The sequence below is a fragment of the Girardinichthys multiradiatus genome, chromosome 13 (genome assembly GCF_021462225.1).
Source record: "Girardinichthys multiradiatus isolate DD_20200921_A chromosome 13, DD_fGirMul_XY1, whole genome shotgun sequence".
NCBI classification, from domain to species: Eukaryota; Metazoa; Chordata; class Actinopteri; order Cyprinodontiformes; family Goodeidae; genus Girardinichthys; species Girardinichthys multiradiatus.
Window position 1 is genome coordinate 15,783,765 of NC_061806.1, and position 15,732 is coordinate 15,799,496.

A 15,732-nucleotide genomic window follows, 5' to 3' on the forward strand; every position below is an offset into this window, starting at 1 on the left:
GGCTCTCTATCAATGACCTGTAGAAGTTCATGAGCAGCTGGTGAGGGAGATAAACAGGCCTTAACCTCCTGAGGAAATAAAGTCTATGTTGGGCTTTCCCACCGTGTGAGATGTGTGTGTTTCAGGTGAGGTCAGCAGAGATGTGGATACTCAGGAACTTGTAGTTCTCCACTCTCTCAATATCTTCACCAGAGGGATGTGTGGTACACGTAGATTTCTTGAAATCTATAATTTATTCATTTGTCTTTGAGGTGTTGAGAGCCAAGTTATTTGTCCGGCTCCATAGTGTCAAGTGCAGCATCTCCTCTCTTTAGGCCAACTCATTGACCTACAACACTGATGTCATCAGCAAACCTGAGCTGGTGGAGTGAAAGGAGGAACAGTCATGAGTAAATACTAAATAGAGAACGGGGCTGAGGACATACCCCAGGTTCCTGTGTTCAAGTGAGGGATGATGATGTGTGCTTACCCATCCGAACGGTCTGTGCTCTGTTCCTGAGGAAATCCAGAATATATCTGCACAGTGAACAAACTATACCGATCTCTCCTCTAGGAACAATCTCATTTCAAATAGTGCTTTGAGTTGGCTTTAGATGTTATCACCCTAAAATGCATGCCTAGATGAGACATACCCTGAAAAAGTCACATTTCCCAGATGGGATAAAACACATTTTACTAAGAAGAATACTTGTTAAAACAACCCACCCAAACAAGGGAGCAATCTACACTTGGAATAATTGGATTAATCTTGATTAATCAGTAATTGAAATAATAGTCAACTAATTTAGTAATTGAAACATCATTAACTGGAGAATACAGACACTAAAACATGCCATTTGTGTAAAGAAATACCCACTCAGAGCAGTAATTAAGCCAAACTGGTACAAAAAATATACAGTACAGACCAAAAGTTTGGACACACCTTCTCATTCAAAGAGTTTTCTCTATTTTCATGACTATGAATAATGTAGCTTCACACTGAAGGCATCAAAACTATGAATTAACACATGTGGAATTATATACTGAACAAAAAAGTGTGAAACAACTGAAAATATGTCTCATACTCTAGGTTCTTCAAAGTAGCCACCTTTTGCTTTGATTACTGCTCCGCACACTCTTGGCATTCTGTTGATGAGCTTCAAGAGGTAGTCACCTGAAATGGTTTTCCAACAGTCTTGAAGGAGTTTCCAGAGATGTTTAGCACTTGTTGGCCCTTTTGCCTTCACTCTGCAGTCCAGCTCACCCCAAACCATCTCGATTGGGTTCAGGTCCGGTGACTGTGGAGGCCAGGTCATCTGGTGCAGCACCCCATCACTCTCTTTCTTGGTCAAATAGCCCTTACACACCCTGGAGGTGTGTTTGAGGTCATTGTCCTGTTGAAAAATAAATGATGGTCCAACTAAACGCAAACCGTATGGAATAGCATCCCCAACAGTGTCACCAGCAAAGCACCCCCACACCATCACACCTCCTCCTCCATGCTTCACGGTGGGAACCAGGCATGCAGAGTTCATCCGTTCACCTCTTCTGCGCCGCACAAAGACACGGTGGTTGGAACCAAAGATCTCAAACTTGGACTCATCAGACCAAAGCACAGATTTCCACTGGTCTAATGTCCATTCCTTGTGTTCTTTATCCCAAACAATTCTCTTCTGTGTGTTGCCTGTCCTCAGCAGTGGTTTCCTAGCAGCTATTTTACCATGAAGGCCTGATTCACACAATCTCCTCTTAACAGTTGTTCTAAAGATGTGTCAGCTGCTAGAACTCTGTGTGGCATTGACCTGTTCTCTAATCTAAGCTGCTGTTAACCTGTGATTTCTGAGGCTGGTGACTCGGATGAATTTATCGTCCGCAGCAGAGGTGACTCTTGGTCTTCCTTTCCTGGGGCAGTCCTCCTGTGAGCCAGTTTCTTTGATGGTTTTTGTGACTGCACTTGGGGACAACGTTTTTCCAATTGTTCGGACTGACTGACCTTCATTTCTTAAAGTAATGATGGCCACTCGTTTTTCTTTATTTAGCTGCTTTTTTCTTGCCATAATATAAATTCTAACAGTCTATTCAGTAGGACTATCAGCTGTGTACTGTATCCACCTCCTGCACAACACAACTGATGGTCCCAACCCCATTTATAAGGCTTGAAATCCCATTTATTAAACCTGACAGGGCACACCTGTGAAGTGAAAACCATTTCAGATGACTACCTCTTGAAGCTCATCAACAGAATGCCAAGAGTGTGCGGAGCAGTAATCAAAGCAAAAGGTGGCCACTTTGAAGAACCTAGAATATAAGACATATTTTCAGTTGTTTCACACTTTTTTGTTCAGTATATAATTCCACATGTGTTACTTCATAGTTGTGATGCCTTCAATGTGAAGCTACAATATTCATATTCATGAAAATAAAGACAACTCTTTGAATGAGAAGGTGTGTCCAAACTTTTGGTCTGTACAGTATATATTTTACATTTAAGATGGAAGACCTTCATCTGTAAATATGCTGTAGCCAGAACTCCTCAAGTGGCATAGCTTTAGCGTTAGTTGCAGCCCTATATGCAACACACAAAGAGACACACTTCCTTAAATACTTGAATGAATGGATAAAAATACAACTCTTTTGTTTTAATGCAGTGAAAATTCCAGAATCCCTTACTTTGCAATGTTTAGGCCAATATTCTTCAATGATGGGGACTTGTAAAACTATTCTGACCCTTTTGTCAAGTTACAACCACAAACGTCAGTGTTTTTAATGGGTTTTATTTGCTAGACCAGCACATAGTAGGGCATAATTGTAAAGTTAAAGAAAAGATTGTATGGTTTACAGTTTGCACGTGTATGCACATTTGGATACTTCTTTTAAAAATAGCTCATATTGGATGGAGAATGACACTGAACATCAATTTTAAAATCTTGCCAGAAATTCTTATTTAGATTTAGTTATGGAATTGGATTGGCCCATTTAAATACATAGAACCATTCCATTGTAGCTCCTGCTGTATGTCTAGTGTTGTTGTCCATTTGGAAGATGAACCTATGCTCCAGTCTCATGTCTTTTGCATCAGCTAACATGTTTTCTTCCAGGGTTACTCTGTGGTCTGGGTGATGTTCAAAGCTTAAAATATTGTTTTATAACTTTGCTATTCTATTTGTTACATTAATACTTACCTTCCTGGTGTGTTCCTTGGCCTTCATTATGTTTTTTTGTTTCTGCATGCTCTCCAGCAGAACAACTGCATTTATATTGACATTAATTATACACAAGTCAAACCTGTTTTCCAATTACATGACTTTTAAAGGTGATTGGTTGCACTTGGTCTGATTTTGAGGTTTGAGACTAAAGCAATACAAATGCATGTCACACTCTCCAGACTTGTATTACAAAAAAAAAAAAAAAAATCATGTACCCTTTTACTTTAATTTCAGTTTTATGTTTTATGTACTTTTTGTTATTCCATTTCATAAAATCCCAATCTGTAAATCAAATTTAACAAAGCGTGTTAAATAATTTTCAATGGCACTATAGAGAAGAGGACATTTATTTAAATCTAAAATATGTAAGAAGAAGATGGTAATTATGTTTATTCCTGTTTTATAGAAGAGTTGCTTATTTGGTCCTCTGGTAGAAAAAGCATCATGATCCTATCAAAAGACGTGGCCTGACAGTCTATTATCAATATGTCTCAGAAAAGGCACACAGCTGCTGTACAGACCCAGGAAACCCTAGTAAATAGAGGTCAGCCAGTCTTGTCAGTGGAGAGGATTAAGCCTTAAGCAGCATCATAATAGATGTCAAAGCTCAGAATTTCAGATGATTGTACAGTTACTTGTTACAAGACATTGACAGAATATTTTCTGTGTTTAAATAAGCTCAACAGATCTTAAAACACTTTCTACATAAAGGGCACCCAAAAGTGGTGAAGGTTCTATACTCTCCCCCATCATTACTTTGCTAAAGTAATGCAACGTAATTTTGTAATTGATGGACATGTCACCATAATCAAAGAGTATTGTAAAGCCGGGACAAAGCAAGTCAGTGTAGTTTTTGTTAATGTGGAGACAGTTTTTGAAAAGCTTTTCCCCTACTCTGAAAGCATCCCAAAAGCCTGATAGACGATAAGTGCGTTCTTGTTCCAGGGAAAGCACAACACCTTAACATAGCGTAGTTTCCTTGTCCTATGAAGAAGGTTTTCTGGGATGTACACATTAACAGTGCATAGCTACAAGTTTTAGGTGCAAGTTTTTAAGTTAAATATTATTTATTTTCTTTCCCATACATGCCCTTCCAATTGCCCAACTTGTAAAATGAGTCTTCTATTTACTGCAGTTGCCTCTACAGGATAGATTAGTCAATTAATTAAATAGTGATTCAGGCCAAATTCTCAGGGTTTGCGCATGGGTGCAACGTGCTGCGCACTCTCGTTTACCCTGCTACTACTATGCTGATACTAAAAATGCATGTTGTATTATATACTGTTGGAATTATGATTATTGATTAATTAATATTTATCAAGAATTATAATTAACAATCATAATTTGACAAAATTAATTTCTTAACCAAAATCCTCATTTATGAATCGAGACCAGGGATGTCTTCTGGTGTTGTAATTGTGGCACAACGCCTTTGATAATTACAACTGTTAAATACTCAGTAATAATTGATAACTATTACCAGAGATGTCACTGTTTAATCAACCGTTTCTACCGAAACGTGGGGAACTTTTAAGCTTATTTTGACTGACGAATCACTCTTGCACAAAGTAAACACAAAACGCCTTCTTTTTATCTATGTGAATATTTATTAAATCAATGCCTGATACAATCTTCTCTTCCGATTTAATAATCTTCACCTACTCAAACATGCAAAGTTCTACACAATAAAGGGGTAAAATATCTAACTAAACAAAATAAAGCAAAACAGCAGTTATCAACCAGCAGTTATGGCCAACGTGATAATATGACAAGGGAATATGGTGTTGAACGAAGCTATGGGAGCGCAGCCCGCCAGAAAGTGTAGCTCAGTGAGATGCACAGTCATAAACCTTCCTCCCGCAGGAATGTTGCAAACCCCGAGGACAAAGGGTAATAAAACTTTTGGCTGCAAGCCAGTAAGCAGTAAAGTTGAAGACAACGAAAATGGTTGATTTTCACCATAAGCGTATTATAGCAGTCCAGTTTCACAGTGCACCTGCGCGCAGGTGTTTGCACAGTAAAGACACACTTGCGAGACATGGCGGTCTCCGAAAGTACCAGCAAGTTTCAAAACAAAGGCATGCACATACATTTCAGAACACATTACACTCTAAATGGCGACTCTAATCGCAGTAAAATTTCCTACTTTTTTCCTACCCAGGTTATTCCTCATAACAAAATAAAAATAAAAAGGATGGGTTTTACTTTGTTGAAGTCTTCCTTCTAAGCTGAGGGAGGGAGGAGGAGGGAGGGAAGTTGGAAGTTAACGTGCATCCACAGTTAACTTCGGGAAGAGCGGTCAATTTTCGTCCTTTGGCCTCCTTGGCGAAAAGGAAAAATATGATCTGACCATCAGCAGTTGACTAGAACCAAGCAAGGAGGGAAAGTTGCGTCTCCTTGAAACTCTGTGGTTTTGGTTATGTGTTAAATTCACGTCTTCGATCGGCAAAGTGAAATTTCTGGCCTTCTTATTCCAGAAACCTCTTTCATGAATTTTTTGTTGGCCAACGAAGGAGAATAAATGAAATCCACTTGGGACTCTTCTCCAGAAATTGATGCGCTTCATTTGCTGGTCCGGTTTCCAGCGTGAAAAGCAGCTTCTTTCAAATGTTCGCCTTCCTATATTGCCTCCTGTGACGTCAGACCTGGGACGGCCCCGTCATATCAGCCGCAGTGGCTGCTGGGTTTTGTAGGACAGACTATCCTGCGGTGCAAAATGGTCAATGATGTTGGAAAGGCTTAGTGGCGTCCAGCAACGTGCAAATGGTCCAATATTAAGCAAGTGGTCCAACAATACATTGAACTAAACAATTGATAACAACAGTTATCAAGTGAAATATCTATGTTATTGACCAACTCAAAGGGTACCTGCGTTTTTCCCCTAAAACAATTATTTGACTATTGACTCGATATGAAAAATTTCCGTACAAACTAAAATATTTTTATATAGTATTAGATAATGAAATAATACTTCCAACTGTCTTACCTCAGAAGACATTACACCTCTAAAGAACCAACTGAAGTTGCAGCGGCAAATGCCAGTTTTTTTTCTCTTCTTTCATGTGCGTGCACAACACTGGTGTCATTTAAACTTGTCACCAAAGGGGGCAGACCTCTGCAAAAATCATGGATCTTGCGCTATGCTCCTTTAACAATGCCTTATTGTCTCAAGGCATCTTTTTGCTAGATGTCATGTCCCTTTTTTTTTTTTTTTTTCCCCTGTAGACATTTACAGATAAAGGTAAACTGCAGTGCATATGAGTGGCACAGTGGAATCCTCACTCCTGTTACTGTTTGACTTTGTTTTTTTTTACAAGGTGATAGAGTAAAGTCAACCAGAATTGTGGTTCTTTTGCAGCTGCTCTGCAGAGCATGTATAAAGATATACATTTACAGGATTTATTAGAAAATGCTCTAATTCTAATGTAAAAACCCCAATGTCTCCACAGTATGCTCTCTCTGTTGCTTAGTAATTCATTAAAGAAAGTGCCAACACGCCAACAATGTTGGATGCTTGTTTGTGAAATTAACTTCTTTTGCAAGTTCATTGAAAACTTATTTAACTTTGAGGCTCCATCTTTGCATAATTCTTAACATTCTTGCACAGTGTTATCATTTCTGACAAGGTGGAGAATTTGACTTAAGAAAAAAAGGTTATCTCAAAGCCTTATGGCCGAACCATCCTCCATACATCTCTGAATTTCAGAATCTCTGAAAATAAGTTGTTCCAACCAGACTTTTTATAGTGGTTTTTGTATAAAAGAAGCACATCCATCCATCTGTTCATCCAACCATCCATCAAACTATCCATCTGTCCTTACTTCCTTCCTTTTTTCCTCCCTCTCCCTTACTGATTTTTGTAAGTTTCCTGTTTGAAGAGTGAACACCACAGAATTACCTGCTATAAGTGAAATTATAAAACACATGACCAGCACATTGTGCCTTAGACACAGTAAGAAAAATGTAGCATAAACATGTTTTAACCAGTATGTTTTCCATTCCATTGTTACGGCCATCAGTAATCAATTGTGGTGATCCCGGAGTACCAGCCAATGGAGTAAGATTTGGGAATGATTTCACCTACAACCGAACCGTCACCTTCCAGTGTTCTCCTGGATATACCATGGATGCTGACAGAGCCTCTTCTCTCATCTGCACCAAGGATCGAACCTGGAATTGCACCAAACCGCTCTGTAAAGGTACATTTGTGTTGAATGGTGTGAGTAAAGATCATGAATTTGCAAATGAGCAGGTTTTTAGTCTCCATGCTGTTTATGTTTTCTTTTTGTGTCACTGCTTTACATTACTAGAGAGAGTAGAAAATTATATATATCCTTCTTTTTCTCTTTGCAGCAATTGTTTGTGATCCACCACCCCTTATCCCAAATGGGCAGGTTGTTGGTACAGACTTAACCTGGGGCTCAAGCATAAGTTACTCCTGCAACCAAGGCTACCAGCTGTCCCTGCCCACTGTGTTAACATGCCAGGGCAACGGCAACTGGAGCGGAGAGAAACCACAGTGCTTTCGTAAGTGGCACCCCACTGAAATACTTTACATATTATGATTAGTTTCTGAGATTGTTCTACCCATGTATCCATGTTCATATCCTACAGGATGTATCTTACCCTCTTGAGAATGTAATTAAAAGCCAACGTGTTGCAGGTCACCTAATGTTATGTCTCTATTTGTCCCCTATCCCTTCCTTTGCTTTGTTACAGCTGTATTCTGTGGAGACCCAGGAATGCCAGATCAAGGCAGAAGGGAGGACCGTGGTTTTACCTATCTTTCATCTGTCTCTTTCTCCTGCAACCCTCCCCTCATCTTGGTTGGCTCAGCCAGGAGGTACTGCCAGTATGACGGCACTTGGAGTGGAACACAGCCCTCCTGTATAGGTAAACTACCATTTCATTCACCAAATTATGTTAAGTAGTATATCAGTATTTTGAATTGTATTGTGATTGAAGCATTCTACAAAATGATAGTTACAAGACTCACATGAGTGCTTTTATGACACACAATACTATAACACCTATAACACTGAGGTCCAGTTCTTATAAAAGATGTTTCTATGTGGTTGTCTTTAGAATTTATCTATACATAAAATCTGCTCTTCGGTCCCTGAAAATTATTTTGAAAACTGTATTATATACTGTATAAAAGTGAATATTTTACCCAATAAAACTATTAGGTAAATATAGTAGGTACTATCTGTTTTTGTAGTACTAACTACATCTTTTACATCTGTACCCCTGTCTTGGTGATGTGACATTTGAATTTGCAATATTCTGCTGATAACATTTGAGTTATGCCTGCAAATGTATAAGCACCTTTTAATAGAGACAAATAATGCCTTGCCATTAGGTAAAAATGGTTGCTGAGGATTAGGTAAAAACACTTTAGAAGGACTGCCTAATGGTAAAAATCAAAGTGAACATGAAATTGTTACAAGTTAAATGTGACATTTTTTGAAACACAGTTTATATTCAATCTGTTTTCTTTTAATTTGCTGTGTATAACTGTCACCATTTTTCTCTAACCAACAGACAACATCTTTATTTTAAATTCACCAGTACAAAGTATTTCCTGCATAGCTTCTAGATTGCAAGATTACTGCTTCAAGTCCAGTAAATCCTTCTCTTCCTACTGTAACTTAACTTGGGTCAATGTCACAAGTAGACAGGCTTTAATAAGACCAAGCACAAAGTATTTTTGTTGAAGTGAAATATTGTCTTTATTGTAAAAGCTGGATTAAAAAAACACTCTTGTAGTATGGTGAAATAAAAACAGTTTCCAAAATGTATAGAATGGTAAAGTCTTTATGTTTGTTGCAGAAAGCTCAAAGCAGAAATCCTGTTCTGCATAATAGGCATGAGTTTTAATATCAAAATTTGTTAGTGGGCTTTACCATTAATGCTATCATCTTCAAATGTTATATCACCACATAACAAAATAGAAAACACCAAGAAAAAAAAATAGATGGAAGATTGAAAACTGCTCCCAGGAAGGCTTGTTAAAAGTCCACTACAGTTCTTCCTTGGAGCAGTTGTACAAAGTTTTCAATGCATTACGTAGGCATGTTGTTCCAGACATCCCACAGCTTCTTCTCTTGTTTCTTGTAGTCCTTAATGATTCAGTAAGGTTGAGCTTAGGTGTCGTTGGGAGAGTCATGGCACTGCTGTCACAGGACTTTTTGCTTTAAATGTCATCACAAGATCAGTCATATTGATTCTGACAATGTATCCAAATCCTTCTCATGTTGCACGTGTTTAGCCTTGGAACAAAATAACAGGATACAAATCAAAAAAGAACCTAAAGCCAGAACTGTTGAAATTAATGCATATGAAATGGGAGAAGTCACTTGAGTTGTTTGTTGATTGTTTCAGATCCAAGTCACACTACCTGTGGAGACCCAGGCATTCCACTCTTTGGAAATCAGAACAACAGCCAAGGCTACCAGGTGTGAAAATGTTGCCACACAGGAAATTGAGTTCATATACTGAACAAGAAAATCCAATTAAATCTCAAAAGGTCATTTTATTCCTCTGCCTTTGTACTATATCCTGTACTTCCCCTTCTTATTGTAATGTAAGTTGTTTTTTGTCAGCTTGGACTACAAGTGTTAAGAATGAATGATTAATGCAATATCGATGGTATAAGTGAACACACTAACCCTCTGGGCCTAACTTAGATGCCATTACGATTCCAGAATATTTTGAGCTAATTTGACTATATATGTGCAGCATTCATTAGAAAGAGCTACCAAATTTAAACTCATGATGCATGTTGTTAGGAGGACAGTATAAAATTAATTCCCATAGTGACAAGTAAAGCTCTTGCAGAAAGGGCCTTCTGATTATTCAGAGTTGCTTTCAGAGAAACATTGCAGAAACTATGAAAGTGATCTCAAGCTAAGTTTAAAAAAGTTGATATTGATTTATATTTTCATCTACTTAGATTTAAAATTGTCAGTCTAATAGAGATTTGTTAAGTAATACAGTCCATTGCAAAAGAATCTACATCCCTTGAAGTTGTTTCACATTTTATTACATTACCACTAACTTTAGTGTATTGTTTTGAGGCTTTACATGATAGACCTAGAAAAAGCAGACCATAAATGAAAAGTTATGAACAAGGATACATGGTTTTGAGATTTGTTTGTAAAAGATATTCTGAAAAGTGCTGTTTGTAAATTTGTATTCAGATGTCTTTGCTTTGATATGAAATCCAGTTCTTCCAATTGGAAAAAAACTATGCAAATTCACCCATCTCTTCCATTTGCACTTGTTTCATGGGTAATACCTGACTATGTGAACAATCTCCTGCAATAATTTTTTCTTATGTGTTCTGTTATAGATTGGCAGCACTGTGTTCTTTAACTGCAGAAAAGGATACTTATTGCAGGGCTCCATTTCACGCACATGTCTGCCTAACCTAACCTGGAGTGGATTTCAACCTGAGTGCATTGGTAAGCACACAACCTCTCATACTGAAAATGAAGCACAAAAACACTTGTAGTAGAATACAGATGTTAATTGTGAATTAAAATTCCCACCATTAAAGCATTTATGCTATTTTTAGTATTCTGTTTTTGTTCCCTTTGTATTTGAATCCCTCTTTCTATCTTTCTCTCTCCCCAGCCCACCACTGCAGCCAGCCAGAGCTACCTGCTCAGGCTGATGTTAGAGCCATTGAACTGCCATCCCTTGGTTACACACTGATCTATACTTGTCAGGCTGGCTTCTATTTGGCTGGGGGATCAGAACACAGAACCTGCAGATCCGATGGTAGCTGGTCAGGGAAACCACCACTGTGTGCAGGTATGGACATGGTTATATTAAATCTGTAAAACAGCATGGAGACGTACATCATTCAGTATTTGAAAGCATGAGCACACATGCACTTTTTTCATATTAGTGCAGCAAAGTTGTCCAAATTGACTTTATGTTTTTAATATCAAATGACCGTGCCTTAAAAAATATATATATTTATACCACTTCAACCTATTCACGCTTCGTCACATAAAAGCCACAAATGTTAATGTTTTTCATTGGGATTTTATGTAATACAACAACACAAAGTAGTGAATAGTTATGAAGGGAAGGGAAAAGGACTGGTTTTGTTTCAGATACCCCTAAATAAAATTTAAAAACTGATGTTTTCAGAAGTCACATAAATAACAGAGGACAACAATTTAGCTCATAACAATCATCTCAGCATCATTTAACACAAGTCACTCGGACCTTGTGGACAAGCCTGCTTTTTCAATTCAATTCAAATTCAATTCAAAGATACTTTATTGATCCCTGAGGGGAAATCAGAATTCCAGTACAACCCATCCAAACATACATCATGACACAAGACAATGGGGGGACGGGTCACCGAGGCTTTGCTGCCCACTCACAGGCGCTGCCCTTGCTAGATGAGAAAAGAGGCCACATTAGGTAAGTAGAGGGAAAAAAAATCATATTTCACACTTTATCCTTAGCAGGATACAGTTTGAGATTGCAAAAAACCTCAGCACAAAGAAGCAACAAGTTTACAAAACAACATCATGCTGGGAACGGTGAAGGCGGTGTGAGGGGTGCATATGTTTATCTTGAGCATGTGTGCGTGTGCAAGTGAGTGTGTGCAAGTAAGTCCATGAAGCACTGTCACAGAGGCCATTGTCCTTGATGGTTCGTTGGAATACATCAACCGTCCAAGTTCTGAGCAGGTCCACAGATGTCCTCAGGGAAGGGAGGGGGCAGAGGGAGCAGAGCGTCATGTTTACATAACTTCCAGGAGAGGTTGAAGATAGCCAGCCATCAAGGCCGTGCAGGGGAGCCAGATTCAGAAAAACAATAATTATTTGGGTTAGGCTGACTCTTAATTTTCCGTCAGCCTTGAGAGTCTCGCTGGTGCTTCTCAAAGGTGAATCCAAACAGCCAAATTCCTGGTTTTTCTGCCAGATCCGAGCAAACAACTTTCTCCAGGATTTATCCCATTTCACCCCTGAATCCAGGAACCGCAACCTGCCTGCGATCCTGTGTAAGGATCACATCCAGTCTGCGATTCAGCTCACGTAACATCTCAGTCTGAGTGTTGACCGCTCTGAAGATCCCATCACACATGCCAGGCAGCCTTACAATGGCCAGAACAGCTGCTGACATTCTCCGAATTTCTCGATATGCCAGGTAACCGCTGACTCCAAAAAGCAGAAATCCTGATATCAAACATCCAATTATATACACATCTTCCACATCCTCGACTGACATTATCAACAGACACACAATCCTCCACTTCTGCCAGGAGTCCATCGTGTATCCGGAGAAAAATGTCTCGTCCGGGCAAGTGGGCTCTCCCGACCCCTGTCTTCTCGTCGAGAACATTTGATCAATTGCATTGAGAGACCAGCTGACCAAATCCATATTTGGAAGAATTTGAAAGATGTGCAAAAAGAGGCTCCAAAAAAAACGACAAGACACAGAGTTGAAGCAGGGCAGATATGGGAGGGGTGCGGGAGACAGAGAAAAAGCGTCCACCTCCACCGAGAGCAGGAAAAAGAACCATAGTCATACTGTTTTTATCTCAGTTAAATCCTCATATTCCACTCATAGATGTACAGGTTTCACTACAGCTTCTTAGGGGGCGACAATGTACTGTTTTGTACATTGTTTAATTAAAGGAGAAGAAGTCCTTGTTGTCCCTGAGAGATTCAAATTCAATTCAATTCAATTCAAAGATACTTTATTGATCCCCGAGGGGAAATTAGAATTCCAGTACAACCCATCCAAACATACATCATGACACAAGACAAGGGAGACGGGTCACCGAGGCTTCGCTGCCCACTCACAGGCGCTGCCCTTGTTAGATGAGAAAAGAGGCCACATTAGGTAAGTAGAGGGAGAAAAAAAATCATATTTCACCCTTTATCCTTAGCAGGATACAGTTTGAGATTGCAAAAAAACCTCAGCACAAAGAAGCAACAGTTGACAAAACAACATCATGCCGGGAACGGTGAAGGTGGTGTGAGGGGGTGCATATGTTTATCTTGAGCATGTGTGTGTGTGCGAGTGAGCGTGTGCAAAGTAAGTCCATGAAACATTGTCACAGAGCCCATTGTCCTTGATGGTTCGTTGGAATGTTCATCAACCGGCCACAAAGTTCTGAGCAGGGTTTTTCATGTGTTATACTTCGGCCGGCTCCACTCCACTCAGTTCATTTTGCCACCATTTCCATTACTGGCTCCCTGGCCCAGTGCTGGCTTCCTTGGTACTTGTTCATCACCAGGTTCTATTGGAGCTGTGTTCAGCTGTATATCAGTGGCATGAAAAAGTGTTTGCCGTGGTAGCAGAGAGAATAACAAGCCACCAATTTTACTGCACATTGCAGTGCTAGGAAATGCTAAAAAATACTCAAGAAGCAACTACAAAAATATTTAGGACCACAATGGCTGAACAGGTCAAACCGAAAGTTTCCAGCAGCACAATGAGGACAGTGAGGGCTTAGAAATCTGGGAGCAGAGATTCCTAGCAGACCTCAGTTAGGGAGGGTTTTGTCAATGGATGAAATTTACGTAAGGATCACCATCAAGCAGAAGAATGACCTAAACATAAAGCAAAAACTACAAAGTATGGGTTTAGAACTAAGCATATGTGTTAGACTAGCCCAGTCAAAGTCCAGACCTAATAGAATAAAAAAAATGAAAACCGTGGCGTGAAAAACTCGAAGGTTGATGTTCACAGATGCTCTCCATCCAATCTGACAAAACTTAAACTACTAATGGGCATAATCCACCCACTTCTCAAAGACAAGTTGGAGAAATCGTTATTAATGAGAGGGGATATTTATGTGTAGTTGGTAAACTACACATTAAACTCTTAATATAAAAACAACTCCAAAGTAATTTAAACAGGCTTTGTACTCAAATATGGGCACAGTGTAATTTTAAACTTCAACATCAACGTGGACCTTTTTCAAATGGTTATGTTGTTGTATAATCTATCTATTAAAGCATTGGCTATGTCTGCTTATGCTACTTTATTCATTAAACAAATCCACCCAAATCTCCTAATCAGTTCTATAGTTTCCATTTTCCATCAAGTTTTAGAACATTATAAAATTTAATTAATTTCAGGAATAGAAAAAAGATATTTTCTTAACTGCTGACTGAAATAAAAAGTAAATCATATATATTTATTTATTTTTCTTGATTGAAGGGTACCGAAAACATACCGAACCATTATTTTAAAACAAGAAAATATACCAAACCATGATTTTTGTGTATCGTCACACCCCTGGTAAATATTCAACAATTGGCTGCCATTGGTTCCTCCAAACTACATGAGTGAAGCAAGAACTATGTATTTTTAAAAAGTCAGACAGTGCATCTCTCACCAAAGGTGATGTTTTACAGAATCATAACTAAATTGGTGCCACTCCGAACCTACATTTCCCTGCATTTTTCTTCTTCTGATGTCCATGTGGCCTCATAATTTCCGAGTAATCACCAGTTATTGCTTTGTTCCAACTCAGCTCTGTCCTTTACCCTGTAGTTTAATAATGTTAAAGTAGAGCATTTTGGCAGGAATGAAGAGGAGGTATGTTTTAAAAAATAAAAGGGTTCAGTCTGTCAATCAAATAGATGGGTAGAACTAAATTTCTTTTGAGTATAACAGTCTGGTTATACTAAAAAAAACCAGGTCTGGTTTTAAAAATGAGGAATAAAGAACACGTTTGCTCCTAAGAAACCCTATAGTCATCAAAAAAGCCCATACAGACCTAAAAAATAACTTAAATATAAATATGTAATTTAGGCTTCTTCTAACGCAAAGACTGGATGAAGCTCCCAAAACCAAAACTAGAAAACTCAGCTCTGCTGATTGCCCAGTTGGAGAACACTGAAGAACACTGCCCAGCAAAGTTGTGAATCTATAAACTAAAAAGTTCAATGAGCACATTTATAAGTGTTGATATTTTCTGTAAACTTAGAACTTCATAAACTGGCATTTTTTTTTACAGTCAGACTTACGAAGAGTAGCAAACACATGCAAATTAAGTTGACTGAGACTATATTGCAGATGTTAGGTGGTGATTGAATTATTTTGTTTATTGTTTCAGGAAATCCTTTAACAGATCTTTTTGAGTCTTTATCTCAAGAGATGGCAAGCTTTAATCTGTTCATGTTAGGACTGTCAATTTTGACAAGTCGTGACCTATAAAAATGAATTGATAGTTTTAACGTGTGAGCTGAATTTATAACTACTTCTAATGAAGGGTGAACTAGCACAAACTGATTGATTGTGACACTATGATTTTGACATAATCTTGCTAAAATGAATGAAATGACCTAATATTTTAATTTAACTTTATGCACCCTACTTTTTATATACTACAGTATATAAAAAGTATATATACAGCATGTTTTTTAGGTTTGCTTTGAAAGATTAAGAAAGGTGCAAAACTTGATTAGGCCAAAGCTGCCCATTGATCTGGTTGAGCAGATCAGAATCAGAATCAACTTTATTGCCAAGTTCGTGCATACAAACAAGGAATTTGACTCCGGTA

The 15,732-nt window shown here is 38.5% G+C and overlaps 1 protein-coding gene across 1 annotated transcript in view; it reads left to right on the forward strand.

The window, feature by feature from the left end:
- The window catches only part of csmd2 (CUB and Sushi multiple domains 2), a 358,433-nt gene that overhangs the window by 316,841 nt on the left and 25,860 nt on the right, over window positions 1–15,732 (forward strand). Inside the window, exons 60-65 of the mRNA XM_047382994.1 lie at window positions 7,205–7,384; window positions 7,539–7,712; window positions 7,905–8,078; window positions 9,570–9,643; window positions 10,540–10,651; window positions 10,824–11,003. Coding sequence (XP_047238950.1) covers window positions 7,205–7,384; window positions 7,539–7,712; window positions 7,905–8,078; window positions 9,570–9,643; window positions 10,540–10,651; window positions 10,824–11,003 — 894 coding nt within the window. The remainder of the gene's footprint in view (window positions 1–7,204; window positions 7,385–7,538; window positions 7,713–7,904; window positions 8,079–9,569; window positions 9,644–10,539; window positions 10,652–10,823; window positions 11,004–15,732) is intronic.